Here is a 24104-nt window from a genome sequence, read left to right as displayed (position 1 = left end):
GGACCAGCAGTTTTTTTTTTTTTTTTTTGAAATTGAGGGTGCGAAGGACCAATAGATAGACTTTTTTTTTAGAAACACGAGTTCTTTTTTTCTTTTTGGAGAATTTATGGGCTAGGTCTCCAGAGTACAGAGCCCGACAAACCCAAACCTACAGAGCCCAATAAGAGCCGAGCCCGTCAGGGTATAGCAGAAGCATTCGCGCAGCACACTCCCAATCCAACTAATCATCCCCTCTGATGGCCTCGCTGCTGCGCCTCCCCTCGCTGCTCGCGCCGGCGGCGGCCAGACCGGCGGCCCTGCTCCGCCACCGGGGCCGCTGCATACACACGTCTCCGGCGAGGTTATGCGCTGCCGCCACGAACGCGGGCGCTTCCTCGGCAGCGCCCGCTAAGATGGAGACACGCGGTGGCGACAGGGAGGGGCAGGTGACGCCGCGGTCGACAGACTTCAACGCTTGGTACACGGACGTGATCGCCGCCGCCGAGCTCGCGGACTACGGGCCCGTGCGGGGAACCATGGTCATCCGCCCCTACGGCTACGCCATCTGGGAGGCCATACAGGTCGGTGCTCCTTACTGCGTGCTCGCTTCAGCGCTAGTCCGCCCCCACCTTAATGTCCGTGCTTGTTGGGCAGAGTTTGGCATTGTTGGTGTAAACAAGAAAGTTACGAGTAGTTGCCTGGTGCTACCGCGAGGCGATGCTTGAATACTTCGTGAACTGTATGAACTTATTTCTGGTGTTGTCTATGTCCGAATTGTAGCAACCATAACGGCATCTTGGCCTCGCCTCTCAGTCTTATACCTTCTGTAGATTCCATGCTTGGCTTTGGCAACTCTGGTTCACACTTCATGACACGCTTACCATGTTATAGTTGCTTATGCATTCCTTTAATATTCATAAAATGCTGTCAAATTTTAACTTGTAATCCTTGCATAGGATTGGAAGTGGAGTACATCATAGCAGGAAGTGTCTTTAGTACAGGGTTGAATAATTTTTATTTTATTTGTTGTTGTAGGATTATTTGAATGTAAAGTTCAAGGAGACGGGGCACAGCAACATGTACTTCCCCCAGGTACGCATACTATGTTTCATTTGGTTGTGTTATTTTTTGTAGTACCGAAGTCAGAGTGTTGATCGATCAAGATGTTAGTTTGTTTCTGCCCTTCTTTGCTCTGATTCGATGTATGTGGATATGTCATTTACTAGCGCCACATCGTGAAATATAATCCTTTTGTGAAAATAGCAGTTATGTCTTGGCTTATCTATGGCTGATGCTATGATCTTCATACCTGATGTGCACATGCTAGCCATGAACTTGTTTGGAGTGTAAAGCAGGCATAACAAAGTGAAAAAGGACATACTCCCTCTACTATGTTTCAAATGTTACTACTAGTGTAAAAAACGCTCTTATATTATCGGACGAAGGGAGTAATATTTGAAACATAGTAGGAACGTATGCACGTGTTCCAGATACTTACGTCCTATATATTGTTTTTTCTAGCTAATTAGCTAGTCTATTTTATCAAACCACTGCTGTAATTGGTGTGACTGTTTCTTCACACATAGCTTATCTCATGTTTTATCTGAATGAGACTCTTTTCTTGGCATGCCCCTTGATGTAGCTTCTTATCCTTGCCCTCTTTGTTGTACCAGTTCATACCATACTCGTTTATAGAGAAGGAGGCCAGTCATGTCGAAGGGTTTAGTCCGGAGCTTGCAGTAGTTACCATTGGAGGAGGAAAAGAGCTGGAGGAAAAGCTTGTGGTAATACTTTGCTCTAGTTTTATGAAGCTAAGAACCATTGTATTCACTTGGAACAATTCTTATAAATATGTGACTAATTCTGTGAGTGGGTCACTTCTAAAGCTGCACTTTTTTGCATTTCCCTTCTTGAGGGCTTTGTAGGTAAGACCAACAAGTGAAACCATCGTAAATCACATGTTCACTAAATGGATCCAGAGCTATCGTGATCTTCCTCTCATGATTAATCAGGTGACCTCATTGGCGACTTGGGCTAACACGTTCACTATCATTTACTGTACTAAGTATTTCCTATTATTCTAGTGGGCTAATGTGACAAGATGGGAAATGAGGACCAAGCCATTCATCAGAACTCTTGAATTTTTATGGCAAGAAGGCCATACAGCTCATGCCACCCTTGAAGAGGCAGAGAAGGAGGTTTGTTCACCATTCTGCAAGTTCCTTTTCCCTCTGAACTTGTTTAGTACCATGCCATTCATGTAATGATACAGATGTGAAACAATGAAAGGTTCTAATGTGCTGTCATCTGTTCCATTTCTTAATACTCTGCAGGCGATGCAGATGATTGATGTATATACCAAATTTTCTTATGAGCAAGCTGCAATACCAGTTATTCCAGGCAGGAAATCAAGAGTGGAGACATTTGCTGGTGCTGATCGGACCTACACTATAGAAGCTATGATGGGTGACAAGAAGGCCTTACAAGCTGGAACTAGTCACAACCTTGGCCAGAACTTCTCCCGTGCCTTCGAAACACAGGTTGCTGTTTACCAACTTTGAACTACCTCATTTTCTTGGTGTCTTGCATGCTTCCTGTACTCGATCATTTAGCTAATATAAGTAGTTAAGTACTCCCTAAAATAGTGATCTAAATGCTCTTATATTAGTTTATGGAGGGAGTACCTATTGCAACCCTTTGAGACAAACTGCTTATTTTGTTTTCCCCATCTGCTGCAGTTTATGGATGAAAATGGTCAACTTGAACACGTATGGCAAACTTCTTGGGCTATTAGCACTCGGTTTGTTGGTGGGATCATCATGACCCATGGTGATGATGCTGGTCTAATGCTTCCACCAAGGATTGCACCCATTCAGGTCTTATCCCATTGCTTCGTTTACACCTTTGTTGACACAAAGCTCAGGCCCTTGTACCTGTATAAGTTTTTCCTTCATATGTTTTGTACTCTACAAAACCCCTGTGAAAGTTTGGATAAAAGGGATACTCTTTTTTTGTCCGAAAATGCCATCTATGTCCCTTTTTCTGCAAAGTTTTGCATCGTACCATCTGCTCTCAGTATTTTAAACTATACACTTGCGAGTAGAATGTAAGAAGTTTTTGTTCAACACAGGTGGTAATAGTGCCTATTTGGAAAAAGGGTGACGAAAAGCGTGTTGTTATGGAAGCTGTAGCCTCAGTTCAGAACACGCTCAAAGAAGCAGGCATTAGAGTCAAAGTGGACAACTCAGAGTTGAGAACACCTGGATGGAAGTTTAACTTTTACGAGATGAAAGTAATCAGTTTTGCATGTCTACTGGAATTCCATTTCGGTTTTTTTTTCCTTCTACTTTTCCTAGGCTTGTTGTTGACATTTCTTCCATTGTTTTCACAGGGAGTTCCCATAAGGATTGAACTTGGTCCCCGTGATGTGAAAAACAGGAGTGTTGTGCTTTCTAGGCGAGATGTCCCTGGAAAGCAAGGAAAGGAGTTTGGAATATCTATGGAACCATCAATATTGGTGGATCATATAAAAGGCCGTCTAGAGGAAATTCAGGCATCTCTTCTACAGAAGGCCATCACATTTCGTGATAGGTACTCCTGATCCAGATTTTTTTTATGAACTCATAACTTGGCTGCAAGAAGTGTTTATTACTCCCTCCGTCCCATAATATAAGAGTGTTTTTTACACTACTTATGTCCATTTTCGTTCCGTGTTCTTATGCCACCCTTTCCCCATAGGGATAATAACTGTTCTAGTCTGTACCTGTGTCGGGTTTATGTATTTGTCGTCCGACACATGGATTTTCTTGTGGTTTTCTTCATTGCACGATACAATTTTTTTTTATTAGAGCTAATAACCTTTTCACTCCTTGCAGTAATATAGTTGATGTCAACTCATATGGAGAACTGAAGGAGGTCATTGCTGAGGGCAAATGGGCAAGAGGTCCATGGTCAGCTAGGTAGGTCGTGTTTGAATGGACGACTTTTATCCGTGTGGGTCCACATTGTTTTTTTTTTGGCGGTCTGATTGATTTGTGGTAAACTCCAGCGATGCGGATGAGCTGAAAGTGAAAGAAGAGACCAGTGCCACCATCAGGTGCTTTCCCTTTGATCAACCGGGGGGTGCGAAGAAATGTTTCATGACCGGCAATCCAACTGATGAAGTTGCTATTTTTGCGAAGTCATATTAGGCCATGTTTGTGCAACCAGAAATCAGAATATTTTTACTACAGATTCTTTTCTCTTCGACACAGTTTCTCTGTGGTCTTTACTGACCCATGAAAGAATTTAAAGTTTTTTTACCGTGTAATACCACAATCAGCAAGATTTTAATTCTGTCATGCTATGTAATCTCACTTCAGCAAAACATCAGTGTCAATGTATAACAAAGTCCTTTTGTCAAGTTTTTCTTATTTTGCATATAAGTATCCTGTTCTTCCGAAAATATCTTTTGTTGTAATATCCCTCTCACGGTCATTAAACATAAGGTTAGCTTGATAAGTACACCTATTTATATGTAAAAGACGGTAAATACAGGTACACATACGTGAGGCTCTTCAGAAGCAAGTTGGTAATAATGAGCTCATATAAAATCAAGGTAATATCATTGACGGTCATAGAACTTGCGTTGCATGTTCAGTTCGATGCTAAAACTTGTAAAATACGGATTTTTAGTTATCTAACTTGTTTTTGTTACAAATACGATGCATTCTACTGTATGCAGGCGTACACCTTGGCTCAGTGGCTTGGAGTAAAGGTTTTTCAGATAACTCCCTGATTTTTTTTTAATTACGCAGAAAACATGTCAGTGCTATAAGGGAAAAATAAATGATAATATGGATTACATGGGACGGGATGCGAACACAGGGAAAAATAAATGATAATATGGATTACATGGGACGGGATGCGAACACGTGACGTTTAGAAGGTGCACACACCTGGTCTATCACCACGACCAAAGCCACTTGATGCTTAAAAAGAATAACAATACATTTATATGCTCAAATGGCCTATGATTGGTGCAGCCCATTTTGCACCTTCAATTATTTAAAGAAATTTGTAGATAGTAAGTAAATTATGATGTAGGTCAGAAAAATAATGTTTAAATATTCGTGTTATAAATATTGTTAATACAAACAAAATAACTTACTTCCAAAGTTGTTCACGTATTGTTTCAAAAATATTTACAAATTTAAAATAATATTTATGAATTACTAAAATAATTGTATGCTTTCAAATAACACAAATATTTGTAAAATTACAATTCAAAATATTATTTTAATTATACAGACATTTCAATAATTATATAAACATTTGTATAGTTCAATTTCCATGTAAATACATATTCATACTTTAAAATATATTCATATTGGTTCCATACGCGGCCACTAAACGTTCTGCTGTTACACTCCTATTAACTACTCCCTCCGTTCCTAAATATAAGTCTTTAAAAATGTTTCATTAGTGGACTACATACGGATGTATATAGACATACTATAGAGTGTAGATTCATTCAATTTGCTTCGTATGTAGACTCCTAGTGAAATATCTTAAAAGACTTATATTTCGAAACGGAGGGAGTATATTCTTTTTTGAACAATTGACATTCATCTGGGCTTCATATGCACGCTCACAAATAAATTACTGTTAGGACACATGATGCCCCTCATCTCCATCCTCCACACCCGATCCTAGCCTCTCCACGACGTCCTCGTGCGGCACGGCAGCCGTCCCCGGACCCACCCGCCAGTCACCAGCAGACATCCAGCCACCCCGGCAATCGTCACCGGCCACGTCGCCCCCGTCACGAGCCGGGGCCACCGGCCGAACCACCGGCGCGGTCTCCCCCCGCAACCGCGGCTGACGCGCCGCCACGTCACCCCCCGCATCGCACTACTACTACAACTTTGCATGCGCGTGCACACGGCCGTGCCGCGACTGGCGCGAAAAAGCTATGGCCGCCGTCGTCCCCTCGCCGCGTGGGCCCCGCCGCGGAGAGAAACGCCCGCCCGCGCCGGTGACGGGCGGGTGACGCGCGCCACCTCCCGCCATGAGCTCATCGCGCTTTATATACCCGTCCTCCCAACCCAACGGCCATTGCCCACTGCACCACCACGGACGCAAACCAAACCGCGCAAGCCACCCGGTGGAGAAGGCAGCGAATCGCGAGGAGGAAGAAGACGATCGAGCTCGACCGGTTGAGATGTACCAGGCGATCCCGTACAGCGCGGGCCGGTTGCCAGCGTGGCCGCGGCGGTCCGAGCAGGCCGAGGCCGAGGGCGCGGGCGGCCAGGAGGGCGCGTCGGCGAGGGGCGATGGCGGGGAGGCGGTGAGGCAGGCGGTGGCGGAGAGCCCGGTGCTGGTGGTGGGGAGGCGCGGGTGTTGCCTCACCCACGTGGTGAAGCGGCTGCTGCAGGGGCTCGGGGTGAACCTCGCCGTGTACGAGGTCGCCGCCGCGGTCACCGGGGACGAGGCCGTCGTCGCTCTTCCCGCGGTGCTCGTGGGCGGGCGGCTCCTCGGCGGGCTCGACCGGCTCATGGCCGTCCATATCTCCGGCGAGCTCGTGCCCATACTCAAGGACGCCGGCGCGCTCTGGCTCTGAGTCTCTCAGCAAGACCAAAGATGCATGCGGGACGGGGTACTACTACGGACGGACGGATGAGGGTGATTGCGAGGGGGTTCACGTAAAAACGAAACATTTTTTAACTCACAAAAGGACCGCGGGTTGAATAGCCGAAAACAGAAGGACTTTTTTGCAAAACCGCCAGTGACGTACGACAGAAACGATCCGTGGTTTATTATTAGGGGAGAAATTGTTGATATGAATATTCATTCGTGCCTAATATGATACACAAGTTTATATTCAAATTTTTTATTCACTAATCATCGTTTGTATATGTAATATTTCCAACACACAAATATTTGAACATGATTTTATTACTTACGTTTACTAAATATATTTTTTATATAATACTCATGCTTATAATCAAAATTTTGATTTCCTATCCATCTTGTGTATGTATACACTATAGATCATTAAGGGTGTTGTTGTGTTGGAGATATGCCCTAGAGGCAATCATATATGATGATATTGTCTATGTGTTTATGAATAAAGATAGTCCTTGGACATTATCAATGATGTGTATTAACAAGTATTCCCTTCGTAAACTAAATAAGATCATTTAGAACACTACTTTAGTAATCTAAACACTCTTATATTAGTTTACAGAGGAAGTACGTGACTTGTTTGTGAGACTATACATTATATGATAAGTGTCCTAAATGGTTCCTAATAGAAAGGGTTGTGTGGACGCGCAACCAATCAGACTAGCATATGACATGGTGGATGGTTCAGCCTCACAGGTCATGTAGCATTGGATGCTAGCCGGATAATATGGACTCAAAAAGATTTCGTCGGATTCGACGTAGTCGGATCCTAGTCGAGATAAGATCTCGGTTGGACAGACCAACTATGAGACACAACGATAGGTCATGTGTAAGTCTCTAGTACAACATATGTTCTATGTCCTAAGGCCTGAGTTGGCACATGTGCTCGGGATGATGACAAACTAGCTTTGGATCGACCGAACGCTACTCCGAGAGTAGATAGTTGCAAATGTAGGTTTCGGACTTGTCTAGACCCATGCTGCGAGATGGTCGAGCAAGATGGGATTTTCCCATCTGACCAGGAGAGATATACTCTGGGTGTGACAACCCGACACCGACGCTCTAGAAGATTCCCCTTTTAATTCATGGACGCAGTGTGTTTATTTTGTTTGTTGCATTCATCACGCATCATGCATCATCTCCATCATCTCTGGTGTGATTGCTTCCCTTGTTGTGTTCATTTTGTCTTTCCCTCTTCTCATAGCCACTCCTTGATCCTTTCCTTTTCCCTTTGATTTCATTTATTTGAGTTGCAGATTTAAGTGCTTAAATAAATGTTTCGGTTGAGCCCATAAATAATATCTATTGTATAGGGTCACCATCTTAAATCTCGGTCCAATTGGGGTTGGTTTGGTTATGGTTTAAATTTAGGCAAGCTTGAAATAAATTCAAAACTTGTACGAATTTATAATCTGTAAAAATCCCCAAACCAATTTTATTTAATCCTCCATATTTTTCTGGCTCCGGAAAAATATCTATCTTGTTGGAATTCCAACTTTATCTTTTGTTTTCTTTCTTTGCAAGTGGTTGTAAAGAGATTAAAAAATAAAGAGGGAGAGAGGAGGAGCCCAGCCTGTGCCAGGCCGGCCCAAGGCCCAACCGGGCTCCCTCCAACCCTAGCGATCCCTCCTCCCTCTCCTCCCGCAGCGCTGCTCCATCCCCCGTCTCCTTCACCCTCCAGCCCCGATTCCCAGCCTCGCCGTTGGCCTCGCTCGCCCAGGGAGGAGCTCCCCTGCCCGTCGTGCTCGCCTCCCGCGCCGGTGTCCGTCCGTCCTCCCGCGTCGCCCTCCATCTGCGCGCCGTCGTCGTCCTGCCGAGGGGCCCCGCAGCTCCCGAGCCCGCGGCTCCTCCCATCGCCCTGCTGCCTCGTCGGCAGGCCGTCGGAGGCTAGCCCTGTGTCGCAGCCTCCCTCTCCCCTCGACCTCGCCTCCTCTCGCCGAGTGCTCGCCCCACCACTGTTGCTGTTGCTTGCTGCTTGTCGTCGCCTGCTTGGTTGTTGATGTTGCTATCGATGGTGCTATGCTGGCTGCTGTTGCTAGCGTTGCCTGCTGCTGCTTGCGTTGCCGCTGCTGCCGACCACTGCTGTTGCTGTCGCCGCAATACTGAAGCCGTTGCTTGCTGCTGAAACTGTTGCCTGCTGACGCTGAGGCTTGTTGCTTGTTGTTACCTGCTGCCGCCGATGTAGCCTCTTGTTGTTGCTTGTCGCTGTTGCCGCTTGCTGTCGCTGCTTGCCATGCCCGCCGCCATGCCCGCGAGTAGGACATCGAGCTCGTCGCTTCCGTTGTTTCGGTGGCCCCTGCCCAAGCTTCCACCATGACTCGAATGGACATCGAACTCATCAAGTCATTCGCGAACAATGTACGACTACTGACGCTGAAGACCCGTGTACCACGACGCCAAGTGTACGACTACTGTCGATGAGATCCCGTGTACAAATACTTCCACGACGACCACGACGACCTATGTTCACACCGCAACGACCCGATCCGCTCTGATACGCACGCTTCGAAGGTATAACGTTGGAACGTTGTCGTGAACCGAGTGCATGTGATGTATGAGATGTAACCGTATGCTTGCGCCATATATGTTGCCCGTTGCACGTTGTCCCTCTTACGTTGTGCCCCCGACAGATGGGAACCCGGTTAACGGGATCACCCCATCATTATTTGGCTTGACCCGCACACGCTTCCAATTCGTTGGCACCGACCTCTCATTGAGTTATCAGGATATGAATGTTGTCGTGGCTTCGTTTCCGTCTTGCCGCCATGGTTCCTATCGCTCGCCATGGTGACACATGTTTATTTCTCTTCTTGCCCATGATGTTATGAACTTGCATGCATGACGCATTCATGGCATAATTTCTTGTGTTACATGTTTCTTGTAACCGTAGCGACTTTCAAAGTCCCGTGTGTTAAGCGACTAGGATGACATGTAGAATCACCTGCTTCACCCCTGGCCATGTTAGCAACAATTTAATATTGCGTGTAAATAAACGAGAGTGAACTAAACAATTAAACGTGGAGTTTCGTCGATATGCAACTCGTTGCTTATCGAACTTCACTTAATGTGTAGTGTTTGCGTGAGGTGAATTGCCATGCCATCCCTTGCATTATTGAACTGTTCATGCATCATATTAGGTTGTGCTTCTTGTCGTGCATTTGCCGTGGTGAATATCTGTGTTGACGCTTGTTTCCGGTTTGCTCCGTCTCGATAGAGTTCCGCAAGCGTGTCGGAATGTGAGGACCCGTTCGACTACGTTGGTTTACCGACTTCATGGAGTTGTTCTTCTTACAAGCGGGATCTCAGGCAAGATGACCATTTCCCCAGATACCATTACTATCATTGCCATGCTAGTTTTATCACTTCTATCGATTATGTCTCGCTGTCTACCACCTGTTAAATATCAGCCTCTCAACAATGCCATGAAACCTTCAACCTGTTCACCACCTAGCAAACCACTGATTGGCTATGTTACTGCTTGCTTAACCATGTTGTTAGCGTTGCTAGTTGCAGGTGCAGTTTCTTCCATGTGATAACATGGGTTCCTTGTAATATCACCCTATTAAATGCTATTTAATTTAATGCACCTATATACTTGGTAAAAGGTGGAAGGCTCGGCCTTTCTAGCCTGGTGTTTTGTTCCACCTTTGCCCCCTTAGTTTCGGCTACCGGTGTTATGTTCCATATTTGAGCGCTTCTAACACGATTGGGGTTGTTATGGGGACCCCCTTGATATTTCGTTTTAGATTAAAGCTGGTCTGGCAAGGCCCAACTTTGGCTTTACATTTGCCAAATAACTAATGAACCGCATAGGGAGTAATTAACCCGAGGAAATTTAATCAACCCCCGGGCCAGTGCTCCTCATGAGTGTTGGTCCAAAATGGGCAGACTGCGGGGCCACCACGGGGTAACTTGAGGTTTGGTACATGTAGGCTTTTCCATCCGTCGTGTCCTGAGAACGAGATACGCGGCTCCTATCGGGATCGTCGACATGTCGGGTGGCCTTGCTGGATTAGTTTTACCTTTGACGAAATATCTTGTGCATTGGGATTCCGGTGCTGCTTTGGGCAATCTCAGAGTTGAGGTTTTCCACTAAGGAGTCCGACGAGATCGCGAGTGTCGTGATCGAGGATTTCTATGCGGCTTGTGGTAATTTGTGATGGACTAGTTGGAGCATCCCTGTAGGGTTAAATCTTTTTGGAAAGCCGTGCCCGCGGTTATGTGGCAATGTGGAAACTTTGTTTAACACTGGTTCTAGATAACTTGAAGTTAACTTAATTAAAATATGCCAACTGTGTGCGTAACCGTGACAGTCTCTTTCGTGAGTTCCTTCTCCGATCGAGGACATGGTGAGGTTATGTCTGACGTATGTAGGTGTTCAGGATCATTCATTTGATCATCAGTAGTCACGTCCGCAGTGCGTAGATCTTCCCCCCTCTTATTTCTTGTACTCGTAAGTTTAGCCACCAAATATATGCTTAGCCGCTGCTGCAACCTCACCACTTAACCATGCCTCACCCATTAAGCTTTGCTAGTCTTGATACCTTTGGAAATGAGATTGCTGAGTCCCTGTGGCTCACAAATTACTACAACACCAGCTACAGGTACAGGTAAAGGTTACTTGACGCGAGCGCATTGATTGTTCATTTGGAGTTGCTTCTTCTTCTTCTTCGTCTTCGATCTAGGATGGGTTCCAGGTCGGCAGCCTGGGATAGCAAGGATGGACGTCGTTCTTATTTTCTCGTTTGTTTTCGTCCGTAGTCGGACCCTTCTCTTATTCATGATGTTTATGTATTGTACTGTTGTGACTCTGATGTAGCTTGTGGTGAGTGTAAGCCAATTCTATATATAAATCTCTTCTTTACATTACATGTACTTGTAACAATATCCATTCTTGCGACATGACGAGATGCGCTTCTATCCTTGACGAGGCCCTCATGCCAAATTGAGGATAGGGTCGCATCTTGGGCGTGACAAGTTGGTATCAGAGCAGTACCGACCTAGGAGCCCCCTTGATTGATCGAACTTGGCCGAGTCGATTCTAGTGAAAAAATTGCTTTGAGTCTAGTTATATATCGGAGGGTAGGATTCTTTTTTCTCCTCTTCCATGCTCTGGTGAGGAATCTTGACGTGATAATTTATTCTACTCCTCTTCTCACTCAAAAAAATTATAGTATCACGCGGATATTTTTGGATCTATATGATGCCGATGTGACGGAGTTCTCTCTTGGTGCCTCCTGTCTAACTTGATTTCTTCCAGGGAGTTGAGCTCCAGGGAATTCTCGAGCACATCGTTATCATTCAGATATCTTAGTATCTCAGAAGAAGGATGTTCGTAATTGCTTCAATACTAGTTGTGGCGAGATAACCCCGATGTCCCAAGTACTGGTGCAGATTGTTCGGGAGTACTGCCAAACTTTGTATCGTTGTGATCACGAGGGTCTGTAGTAGATGAAGGTCCGAGATTCTGGTCGTGTGTTGACGAATGTGATACATTGGACGGGTTAGTATAGGAGTTGTGTAAAATTTTACTCCTTGTATCCGTGTACCAGATTGCATGACCAGATAATTTCGGAAATTCTTAGGTGGGAATTCAAGTAGTTACTTATAGGACAATCTTCCAACAAATGCATGATGTTAGGTTGGGGTTCGACATCTAGTGGATTTGTTTGTTGACGGTCGACTTACAGCGGTTCTCGTTGTGTCTTAAAGAGTCCTTGTAGCTTGCTACGACTCGGGGACGGTTCGTATGTCGGGTGCACTGCCTTGCACTTGATGGCTACTGTAAGGATCGAGCCCGTGCGATCCTGTCCACGAAAATATCGAATGGAAATCTTTCTCATGAGTTTGTTCTGGCTTGTTTTGTAAACCGCATTCTTTGTTTTGTTGGAATATGGTAATTCAAGTTGCTTCGATGTCAAGTGGTGATTTCAGATCTTTCCTAAGTGGTGTTCTCATATTTTTTATGAGAGTATTAATTCTGTTGCTCAAATCAACTTGTCTTTTCAATTTCTTGTCAACCGGAGTCGTCATATCAATTCTTTTTCAACCGTGTGCTTCTCATCAGTCAATTCTATCCTCTCCAATTTTGCAAGATCAATCTCTCATTTCTTCCAGAATTCATCTCATATGTCCCAAGTTGTCTTTGCTTTTCCCCGCCCTCCCACCCTTTTCTTCAGTGTTTGGATTTCATCCAAGTGCCTTCTTATTCAGTGATGCTTCCGCTATCTCTTCCTCCTTTTGTAGCCGGTGCTTCATTGTGAAGATTCTCACGAGCTTCGTGTTCATCTTTATTCAATCTTGTTGTCTTTTCCGGTGAATTCAGTTCAAGCTATCCGTGTTCATTATATCCTATTCATCCTTGTAATTCTTTCCTTTGTTGGGAATTCTTATCAGCCTATGTCGTTTATTCATTCCTCTCTTTTCTTTTTCGGAGTGTTGAAGATATCCCAGTAGTTTCTTGTTTTAAGTTCTTTAATTATTTCGAGGTGCTCAACCTCATCAAGTTTTCATTTGCACAGGTGCAGTATATTTCTTTGTTAGTAATTGGTTCAAGGGTGGTTTCTTTGAGTGGGCCCATAACCCACAGGTTCTTTCCCAGGATCTTACCTGGCTCTTTTAATCTTTTTCCGGAGATCTCTAAATCTTTTCAACTATGACGTAAGTATGATTTCCATCAGTCATATTACTTCTTCTAGATCTATTTGAATTAATTCTCATATTTGGCTCAACCTTTCATTCTTCTTTATTCCGGAGTGTCTCGGTTATTCTTGGTGTTGTTTCTCGTCATCATTCTCAGCTTGCAATTTGAATGGGTGTTTCTCTCAAATCTGGGTTCATTCTCTTGCGGAATCATCATTTGAGCCTTGTGTTATCGTCTTGATTTGTTGTCAATCGTGAGTAATCCCTTTCTTGCTATCCGGTGCATTTCTTTGATTGTTTTCATTCTCGATCCTCCGAAGGCCATCATTTTAGAAGATTCTTCGTTCTCAGCTTTCAGCTTTCATCCTCAATTCTTCTCAATTGTTGTCTCTTTGTTCGTCTCTCAATTATTCCGACGCCTTGTTCACAGATTTCTCTCGGGTGGCTTATGATCTCTTCATTCTCATGTATCTCCATTAATTCGTGGTGTTCCCATTCAATTGTGAATTCTTACCGGTGCTTCCTTCAATTATGCCTCAAATGGTGCTTATCTCTCTGCCTCTTCAAGATTCTTTCAAGAGGAATAAGTGCTATGCTAAATCCGTTGCTTGTCATCAATTTAATTTGATGAAGGATGAGCATAACAAAATTCTTATTCTTGTTCTCCCTTCTTCCAAGAGATATGAATTCTTCGTCCGGAGTGGCTCATGATATCAATTCCTTTTTCTCAAGTGTTTATATCTTTTCTTTTCCGGAGTTCCAAGTTTTCTCAAGTATCTCTTCGTGAAGCTTCATCGAAGTCTTTGCAAGTCTTCAATCTTATTCTTTCATCCTTCATATCTTGCATAATCCTTTTGATACGGAGGCTCGTCATGGTGGTTCTTCAAGCATGTGATTTTCTCAAAGTGTTCTTCAAGATTCCTGTTGGAGTACCTCAAGTATTCTTTCTCTTCCATATATAGTGCATTGTTCTTCCTTCATCCTTTGAGGTGGTATTATAGCACTCTTGTTAGTGTGGGAGCCTCGAAGATTTTTCCTTTCAAGAATGATATAATTAAATCCACCAATTCTTTGATCATGAGATATTTCAACCCATGATTTCTTAATTGAGCTATCTTGGTTTAGACTTCACCTAAAGCTTGTCTAAGGATGTTGCTATTATGGTAATTATCATTTATCGAAGTTCTCAATGTATCCTCTTGGTGAAAGAAGTGTTCATATCTTGTTGCTCCCAATCTGTCACGCCCAAGATGCGACCCTATCCTCAATTTGGCACGAGGGCCTCGTCAGGGATAGAAGCGCATCTCGTCGTGTCGCAAGAATGGATATCTTTACAAGTACATGTACTGAAAAGAAGATATACATAATAGAATTGGCTTACACTCGCCACAAGCTACATCAGAGTCACATCAGTACATTACATATTCATCAAGAGTAAGAGCAGGGTCCGACTACGGACGAAAACAAACGAGAAAATAAGAACGACATCCATCCTTGCTATCCCAGGCCGTCGGCCTGGAACCCATCCTAGATCGAAGAAGAAGAAGAAGAAGAAGCAACTCCAAATGAACAATCAACGCGCTCACGTCAACTAATCTTTACATGTACCTGCAACTGGTGTTGTAGTAATCTGTGAGCCACGGGGGACTCAGCAATCTCATTTCCAAAGGTATCAAGACTAGCAAAGCTTAATGGGTGAGGTATGGTTAAGTGGTGAGGTTGCAGCAGCGGCTAACCATATATTTGGTGGCTAAACTTACGAGTACAAGAATAAAGACAGGGAAGATCTACGTATAACGGACGTGACTACTGATGATCAAAAGAATGATCCTGAACACCTACCTACGTCAGACATAACCCCACCGTGTCCTCGATCGGAGAAGGAACTCATGAAAGAGACAGTCACGGTTATGCACACGGTTGGCATATTTTAATTAAGTTAACTTCAAGTTATCTAGAACCAGTGTTAAACAAAGTATCCACGTCACCACATAACTTCGGGCATGGATTTCCGAAAAGATTTAACCCTGCAGGGGTGCTCCAACTAGTCCATCACAAATTAACACAAGCCGCATAGAAATCCTCAATCACGAAGCTCGCGATCTCGTCGGATTCCCTAGTGAAAAACCTCAACTCTGAGATTACCCAAAGCATCACCGGAATCCCGATGCACAAGATATCTCGTCAAAGGTAAAACTAATCCAGCAAGGCCACCCGGTGTGTCGATGATCCCGATAGGAGCCGCGTATCTCGTTCTCAGGACACACCGTCTATGCATAGTGGACGGTAGCCAAACCTCGAGTTGCCCCGAGGTGGCACCGCCGACTGCTAGGTGGGTGGACCAACACTCATGCGGAGCATTGGCCCGGGGGTTGATTAATTATCCTCGGGGTCCAGAAAGTCCCTATGCAATTTTATTAGGTTATTAAGAAAATGTACTACCAAAGTTGGGCCTTGCCAGACCAGCTTTAATCTAAAACGAGTTATCAAGGGGGTCCCCATAACAACCCCGACTGTGTTAGGAGCACTCAATTATGGAACATAACACCGGTAGCCGAAACTAAGGGGGCAAAGGTGGAACAAAACATCAGGCTAGAAAGGCCGAGCCTTCCACCTTTTACCAAGTATATAGGTGCATTAAATTAAATAGCATTAATATGGTGATATAACAAGGAACCAATGTTTTCACATGGAAGCAATGTACCTGCAACTAGCAACGCTAACACAGGGTTAAGCAAGCGGTAACATAGCCAATCAGTGGTTTGCTAGGTTGAAGGTTTCATGGCATTGTTGAGAGGTTGATATTTAACAGGTGGTAGGCAACGAGACATAATTGATAGAAGCGATAAAACTAGCATGGAAATGATAGTAATGGTATCTGGGGAAATGGTCATCTTGCCTGAGATCCCACTTGGAAGAAGAATGACTCCGTGAAGCAGATGAACCGATGTAGTCGAACGGATCCTCACAATCCGACACGCTTGCGGAACTCTATCGAGACGAAGGAAATCGGAAACAAGAATCAACACACGGTATCCACCACGGCAAATGCAAGACATGATGCACACCCTAATATGATGCATGAACAGAACAGTGATGCAAGGGATGGCATGGCAATTCACCTCACGCAAACACTACACATTAAGTTAAGCTCGATATGCAACGGGTTGCATATCGACGAAACTCCACACTTAATTGTTTAGTTCACTCCCGTTAATTTACACGACAATATTTAATTGTTGTTATCATGGCAAGGGGTGAAGCGGGTGATTCTACCTGTCATCCTAGTCGGTTAACACGCGGAGCATAGATCGGAGCTACGTCACAGAAACATGCAACACAAGATATCATGCCATGAATGCGTCATGCATGTGAGTTACAACATCATGGCAAGAAGAGAAAGAAGCATGTGTCACCACGACGAGCGAAAGGGAACCCTGGCGGCAAGTCGGAAACGAAGCCGCGACAACGTTCCTATCCCGATAACTCGACGAGATATCGTGCCAACGTATAGGAAGCGTGTGCGGGAACGCTAAATTAAGATGGGGTGATCCCGGTTACCGGGTTCCCATGTGTCGAGGGCACGACAAAAAGGAAGACAACGTGCAACGGGCAAACATATGGCGCAAACATACGATACATCTCATACAACATTTGCATACGGTTCACGACACGTTCCAACGGTATACCTTCAAAGCGTGCGTATCGGAGGGGTTCGGTTCGGTGAAGAAGAACTAAGATTACCGTGGTCGTCGTGGTCGTAGTTGTACACGTCTCGTCGATGGTAGTCGTACTCTTGTCGTCGGTGCACGGGTCTTCTCGTCGGTAGTCGAACACGTTTACGGGGGTCGTCGAGGACGACGTGGTGCTCGACAAATTTTTCGATTCCACGGCGGCGGGGATGGTGCACACAGTCTTCGGCGACGGTCCCGAAAGGCGATAGGCGAGGCAACACAACAGCAAGCAACATCTACAACAACTAGCAACGCAGCAAGCTACCTACAACAACTAGCACTAGCATGCATCTAACAGCAAGGCAAGCTAGCCACCACATCAGGCATCTACTAGCAAAGCCAGCAAGCATCAGCACACAGCAAACTAGCAACTAGCAATAGCAGTAGCATCACCCGACAACTTCTATCAGCACCTACAAGCAGCAACTAGCAGGCAAACAGCAAGGCGACAGCAAGCAGCTAGCGCATGGCAGGGCGGCAGCAACAGGCAAGCAAGCAGCAGCTTCGGCATAGCAAGCTTCAGCAAGCACAACAACATCAAAGCTACAGCAACAGCAACCTGCAGCTACAGGGCCAGCCGGTGGCGGGGCGAGCACCGGCGGGGGAGGAGACGACGGCGGGGCGCGCGGGGAGGCAACCACGGGAGACCTGCAGGCGGCGGCGCGGCCATGGCGAGGGAGAGGCCGAGGGCGAGGGCGAACCATGGCGGGGAGAACAGCGGCACAACTCCTGGAGCAGGGCGGGGTGCAGCGCGGCTGGCGGTGAGGCTGTCGGAGGCCAGGGCAACGGCGGAGCACGGGAGGCGGCGAGCCGGCAGCAGGGCTGACGGTGGGGTACTGCGGCGGACGGACACGGCGAGCACGGGGCCTGGAGGCGAGCGACGGCACCTCGGGCATGGCAGAGGACGCGGGGAGGCGGCGAGGCGGGCGCGGCGCACCGACTGCTGGGCCTGGGGAAAGCCGGCGGCGGGGCAGGTGGCTCAGGGTAGGAGAGGGCAGGGAGGCGAGGAACGAGAGGAGGGGATCGGGCAAGGGGGTCGAGCCTGGGGAGGGGAGGACGACGGGCAAGAAGGAGCCACGAGGGGGAGAGATCGGGTTGGGGCGCTAGGGTTGGGGGGACTTGGGCCGGCTCGGCCTTTCTCTCCCTCTCCTATTGCACTTTTTTTTTAAACAGAAGACTCATGCAAAGAAAAGAAAAGAAAAGAATTAAACAAAATAGAAAAAAATGCTTTTGGGCTCCTTTGAAAAATATACCCAACTATAAAAATAACTTGGGCATCTTTTAAACGAATAAAATTGGAACCTTTTGAAGAATAAAATAAAACCCTTTTATAAATAAAATGAGTCTTTAGTTTTAAAATAAAACAAAAGGAGAAATAAAAGAAAAACCCAAGGGGTTGCCTCCACATTTAGTAAAAGGTTTTTTAAAAGAAGACGGACCTTTAAAAGGGGGTTAAAACTGAAATCTTTAACGCAACCACAAAATAGAATAGAGAGGAGAAAAGGGTTTTTCCTAAGGAGCAACATATGGGTTTTGACATGCACCTGTTGCCCCCACACCTAAACAAACACGAAGCACATCAACAGAACACTAACAAAACATAGTTCACATGATGCCATGCATGATGCCATGATGCAAACTACATGATGATGCCACAAAATAAAATAACCACGCGACGGAAACGGAAATAAAGGGGAATCTTCTGAAACGTCGGTCTTGGGTTGTCACACAATCAATCCTTGTTTCTGTTAGTGGCTGGTTGTCACTTCATTAGTTTGAAAAGGTTTCCATAAGCCCACTTCTATCTTGTTCTTTTCGTTGTTGTTTTAACAACAACTCCGTTCAATTCTTCTTGCAAGGATGCTTGCAAGTTCGTTTGTGATAATAGTTGTCATTCTTTTCTTCATTCTCTTCTTCCGTATAAGCTAGTCTTTATTCTCTTGTTCCGGAGGCATTGTGATGTTGCTCTTTTGGGTCTATCATCTTGTTCTGTCAAGATCATGGTGTTCCCTAGTTCTATTCAGTTATTTGTTATGAATATTGTCTAATTCTTCCGTCTTGTCGAATTTTTTGTCCCTTTTTCCTACCGAAGTGCTGCCGAAATTTTCCGTGAATTCTTGCTTGTTTCTCATATCATTCCTCATCTCTTTGCAACTTTCAAGGATCGTTGGGTTCACTCGTTTGTCAAAGAAGCGACTAAATTTTTACCTCTTGTTCTTTCTCATCCTCTCCCCCTTCCATTCTTGGATCTCGGGGCGAGATCCTCTTGTAGTATAGGAGAGTTGTGACAGCCCGGCACCGACGCTCCAGAAGATTCCCCTTTTTATTCGTGGACACAGTGTGTTTTATTTTGTTTGTTGCATTCATCACGCATCATGCATCATCTCCATCATCTCTCGTGTGATTGCTTCCCTTATTGTGTTCATTTTGTTTTCCCCTCTACTCATAGCCACTCCTTGATCCTTTCCTTTTTCCCTTTGATTTCATTTATTTGAGTTGCAGATTTAAGTGCTCAAATAAATGTTTTGGTTGAGCCCATAAATAATATCTATTGTATAGGGTCACCATCTTAAATCTCAGTCCAATTGGGGTTGGTTTGGTTATGGTTTAAATTTAGGGAAGCTTGAAATAAATTCAAAAGTTGTCCGAATTTATAATCTGTAAAAATCCCCAAACCAATTTTATTTAATCCTCCATATTTTTCTGGCTCTGGGAAAATATCTCTCTTGTTGGAATTCCAACTTTATCTTTTGTTTTCTTTCTTTGCAAGTGGCTGTAAAGAGATTAAAAAAAGAGGGAGAGAGGAGGACCCAGCCTGTGACAGGCCGGCCCAAGGCCCAACCGGGCTCCCTCCAACCCTAGCGATCCCTCCTCCCTCTCCTCCCGCAGGGCCGCTCCATCCCCCGTCTCCTTCACCGTCCATCCTTGATTCCCAGCCTCGTCGTTGGCCTCGCTCGCCCAGGGAGGAGCTCCCCTGCCCGCCGTGCTCGCCTCCCGCGCCGGTGTCCGTCCGTCCTCCCGCGTCGCCCTCCGTCCTGCCGAGGGGCCCCGCAGCTCCCGAGCCCCGCGGCTCCTCCTGTCGCCCTGCTGCCTCGCCGGCGGGCCCTCGGAGGCCAGCCCTATGCTGCGGCCTCCCTCTCCCCTCGACCTCGCCTCCTCTTGCCGAGTGCTCGCCCCGCCGCTGTTGTTGTTGCTTGTTGCTTGCCGGCGCCTGCTTGCTTACTGCTGTTGCTGTCATTGGTGCTATGCTGGCTGCTGTTGCTAGAGTTGCCTACTGCTGCTTGCGTTGCCGCTGCTGCCGACCACTGCTGTTGTTGTCGCCGCAATACTGAAGTTGTTGCTTGCTGCTGAAACTGTTGTGTGCTGACGCTGAAGCTTGCTGCTTGCTGTTGCTGCTGCCGTCGTTGTAGCATGTTCTTGTTGCTTGTCGCTGTTGCCGCTTGCTATCGCTGCTTGCCATGCCCGCCGCCATGCCCGCCAGTAGGACATCGAGCTTGTCGCTTCCGTTGTTTCGGTGGCCCCTGCCCAAGCTTCCACCATGACTCGAATGGACATCGGACTCATCAAGTCCTTCGCGAACAGTGTACAACTACCGACGCCGAAAACCCGTGTACCACGACGCCAAGTGTACGACTACCGTCGACGAGATCCCGTGTACAACTACTTCCACGACGACCTATGTTCACACCGCAACGACCCGATCCGCACGCTTCGAATGTATAACGTTGGAACGTTGTCGTGAACCGAGTGCATGTGATGTATGAGATGTAACCGTATGCTTGCGCCATATATGTTGCCCGTTGCACGTTGTCCCTCTTACGTTGTGCCCCCGACACATGGGAACCCGGTTAACGGGATCACCCCATCATTATTTGGCTTGACCCGTACACGCTTCCAATTCGTTGGCACCAATCTCTCGTTGAGTTATCGGGATAGGAACGTTGTCGTGGCTTCGTTTCCGTCTTGCCGCCATGGTTCCCTTTCGCTCGCCATGGTGACACATGTTTCTTTCTCTTCTTGCCCGTGATGTTATGAACTTGCATGCATGACGCATTCATGGCATAATTTCTTGTGTTGCATGTTTCTTGTAACCGTAGCGACTTTCAAAGTCCCGTGTGTTAAGCGACTAGGATGACATGTAGAATCACCTGCTTCACCCCTGGCCATGTTAACAACAACTTAATATTGCGTGTAAATAAACGGGAGTGAACTAAACAATTAAACGTGGAGTTTCGTCGATATGCAATTCGTTGCTTATCGAACTTCACTTAATGTGTAGTGTTTGCATGAGGTGAATTGCCATGACATCCCTTGCATTACTGAACTCTTCATGCATCATATTAGGTTATGCTTCTTGTCGTGCATTTGCGGTGGTCAATGTATGTTTTGATGCTTGTTTCCGGTTTGCTCCGTCTCGATAGAATTCCGCAAGCGTGTCGGAATGTGAGGACCCGTTCGACTACCTTGGTTCGCCGACTTCATGAAGTTGTTCTTCTTCCAAGCGGGATCCCAGGCACGATGACCATTTCCCTAGATACCATTACTATCATTGCCATGCTAGTTTTATCGCTTCTATCGATTATCTCTCGCTGCCTACCACCTGTTAAATATCAACCTCTCAACAATGCCATGAAACCTTAAACTTGTTCACCACCTAGCAAACCACTGATTGGCTATGTTACTGCTTGCTTAACCATGTTGTTAGCGTTGCTAGTTGCAGGTGCAGTTGCTTCCATGTGATAACATGGGTTCCTTGTAATATCACCCTATTAAATGCTATTTAATTTAATGCACCTATATACTTTGTAAAAGGTGGAAGGCTCGGCCTTTCTAGCCTGGTGTTTTGTTCCACCTTTGCCCCCTTAGTTTCGGCTATCGGTGTTATGTTCCATATTTGAGCGCTCCTAACACGATCGGGGTTGTTATGGGGCCCCCCTTGATAATTCGTTTTAGATTAAAGCTGGTCTCGCAAGGCCCAACTTTGGTTTTACATTTTCCTAATAACTAATGAACCGCATAGGGAGTAATTAACCCGAGGAAATTTAATCAACCCCTGGGCCAGTGCTCCTCATGAGTGTTGGTCCAAAATGGGCAGACTGCGGGGCCACCACGGGGCAACTCGAGGTTTGGTACCTTTAGGCTTTTCCATCCGTCGTGTCCCAAGAACGAGATACGCGGCTCCTATCGGGATCGTCGACACGTCGGGCGGCCTTGCTAGATTAGTTTTACCTTTGACGAAATATCTTGTGCATTGGGATTCCGGTGATGCTTTGGGTAATCTCAGAGTTGAGGTTTTCCACTAAGGAGTCCGACGAGATCGCCAGTGTCGTGATCGAGGATTTCTATGCGGTTTGTGGTAATTTGTGATGGACTAGTTGGAGCACCCCTGCAGGGTTAAACCTTTTTGGAAAGCCGTGCCCACGGTTATGTGGCAACGTGGAAACTTTGTTTAACACTGGTTCTAGATAACTTGAAGTTAACTTAATTAAAATATGCCAACTGTGTGCGTAATCGTGACTGTCTCTTTCGTGAGTTCCTTCTCCGATCGAGGACACGGTGGGGTTATGTCTGACGTAGGTAGGTGTTCAGGATCATTCATTTGATCATCAGTAGTCACGTCCACAGTGCGTAGATCTTCTCCCTCTTATTTCTTGTACTCGTAAGTTTAGCCACCAAATATATGCTTAGCCGCCGCTGCAACCTCATCACTTAACCATGCCTCACCCATTAAGCTTTGCTAGTCTTGATACCTTTGGAAATGAGATTCTTGAGTCCCCTGTGGCTCACAGATTACTACAACACTAGTTGCAAGTACAGGTAAAGGTTACTTGACGCGAGCGCGTTGATTGTTCATTTGGAGTTGCTTTTTCTTCTTCTTCGTCTTCGATCTAGGATGGGTTCGAGGCTCGCAACCTGGGATAGCAAGGATTGACGTCGTTCTTCTTTTCTCGTTTTTTTCGTCCGTAGTCGGACCCTGCTCTTATTCATGATGTTTATGTATTGTACTGATGTGACTCTGATGTAGCTTGTGACGAGTGTAAGCCAATTCTATATATAAATCTCTTCTTTACAATACATGTACTTGTAACGATATCCATTCCTGCGACACGACGAGATGTGTTTCTATCCCTGACGAGGCCCTCGTGCCAAATTGAGGATAGGGTCGCATCTTGGGCGTGTCACTGGGCCCCTCAAGTGGTCCGACCTGGATAACCATGACCATGCGATGAGGATTATGAGATAATCTGAAGTGTTTGTCGGATTCATCGGAACGAGAAAGAGGTCGTGCTGCAACAAGGATGACCATTTCGCCTTGTGCACGACAACATATATCGTGTGACAAAGGGAATAGAAGTGTGAAGTACATGTTCGCCTAACCAGTCTCATCGGACACTTGGAGTCGGCACGCTTTGCTAGAGGCCTCTACCGACTAGCCGAGTCGGATGTGATCTGACTCGTGACCAAGTGAACGAGAACCTAAGGGGTCGCGCTCTTAAGTGAAGGAACACATGGGCTTTAGGATCCATGCAAGGCCCAAGAGTTGAGCCCGCGTCGGATGCCTATATATAGTGGAGATGTGGCACACTTATTCAGTTGATCACTTCGACGCCGTCATTAGGGCTTTGCATGTGTTGCAACTAGCTACATCCATTCTTCGCCGCCGACCGTGTGATATTTAATTACTCAGATCATAATTTACATACATATTTTCTAAACAAAATATACAAAATAGGCTTCACAGATCATAGCTCATTTCAGCTGGGTGTGTTGGTTCGCGTGTTGTGCGCACCTTCTCCAAACAATATTTATTTTACAGCTTTTTTGTGTAACTAAAAAATATCTAGAGAGCTATTTTAGGAAAATGTACTCCTAACCACTGATATGTGGGGCCGCTGCCATGCATGTGCAGGGAGGGTGTACATCCAGATGTAGTAGAAAGCACCGTATTTGCACGAGACAATAAGTTAAATGACCACAAATTTGCATTTTACAAGTTTTAACATCAAACTGAACATTCATAGCAAGTTTTATGACCGTTGGCGATATTACCTCCCTAAAATCAAAAGAGTCAATTACATTAGG

At 45.8% G+C, this 24104-nt stretch overlaps 2 protein-coding genes across 2 annotated transcripts; both read left to right on the top strand.

Annotated features, from left to right (window-relative positions):
* The first annotated feature begins 193 nt into the window (after positions 1 to 193).
* On the top strand, positions 194 to 4381 carry LOC123426192 (proline--tRNA ligase, chloroplastic/mitochondrial). The gene is made up of 11 exons (XM_045109978.1): positions 194 to 560; positions 1015 to 1071; positions 1653 to 1763; positions 1905 to 1991; positions 2064 to 2177; positions 2313 to 2519; positions 2718 to 2855; positions 3110 to 3271; positions 3371 to 3570; positions 3855 to 3938; positions 4028 to 4381. The coding sequence occupies exons 1-11, from the start codon at positions 237 to 239 to the stop codon at positions 4167 to 4169; spliced, it is 1626 nt and encodes a 541-aa protein (XP_044965913.1). The 5' UTR covers positions 194 to 236; the 3' UTR covers positions 4170 to 4381.
* A 1800-nt stretch (positions 4382 to 6181) lies between these two features.
* Positions 6182 to 6631, top strand: LOC123430052 (monothiol glutaredoxin-S9-like). The gene has a single exon (XM_045113974.1). The coding sequence runs from the start codon at positions 6182 to 6184 to the stop codon at positions 6578 to 6580; it is 399 nt and encodes a 132-aa protein (XP_044969909.1). The 3' UTR covers positions 6581 to 6631.
* Positions 6632 to 24104: the final 17473 nt, after the last annotated feature.

Source organism: Hordeum vulgare, chromosome 2H (genome assembly GCF_904849725.1).
Source record: "Hordeum vulgare subsp. vulgare chromosome 2H, MorexV3_pseudomolecules_assembly, whole genome shotgun sequence".
Classification (NCBI taxonomy): Eukaryota; Viridiplantae; Streptophyta; class Magnoliopsida; order Poales; family Poaceae; genus Hordeum; species Hordeum vulgare.
Note: the sequence above shows the minus strand (reverse complement) of the source record. Positions and strands in the feature narration are given on the sequence as shown.

Coding starts and splice junctions, on each gene's coding strand:
- LOC123426192 (XM_045109978.1), top strand. CDS start 237: ATGGCCTCGCTGCTGCGCCTCCCCTCGCTGCTCGCGCCGGCGGCGGCC. Junction 1,072..1,652: donor GCAACATGTACTTCCCCCAG/GTACGCATACTA, acceptor TTGTTGTACCAG/TTCATACCATACTCGTTTAT. Junction 1,764..1,904: donor AGCTGGAGGAAAAGCTTGTG/GTAATACTTTGC, acceptor AGGGCTTTGTAG/GTAAGACCAACAAGTGAAAC.
- LOC123430052 (XM_045113974.1), top strand. CDS start 6,182: ATGTACCAGGCGATCCCGTACAGCGCGGGCCGGTTGCCAGCGTGGCCG.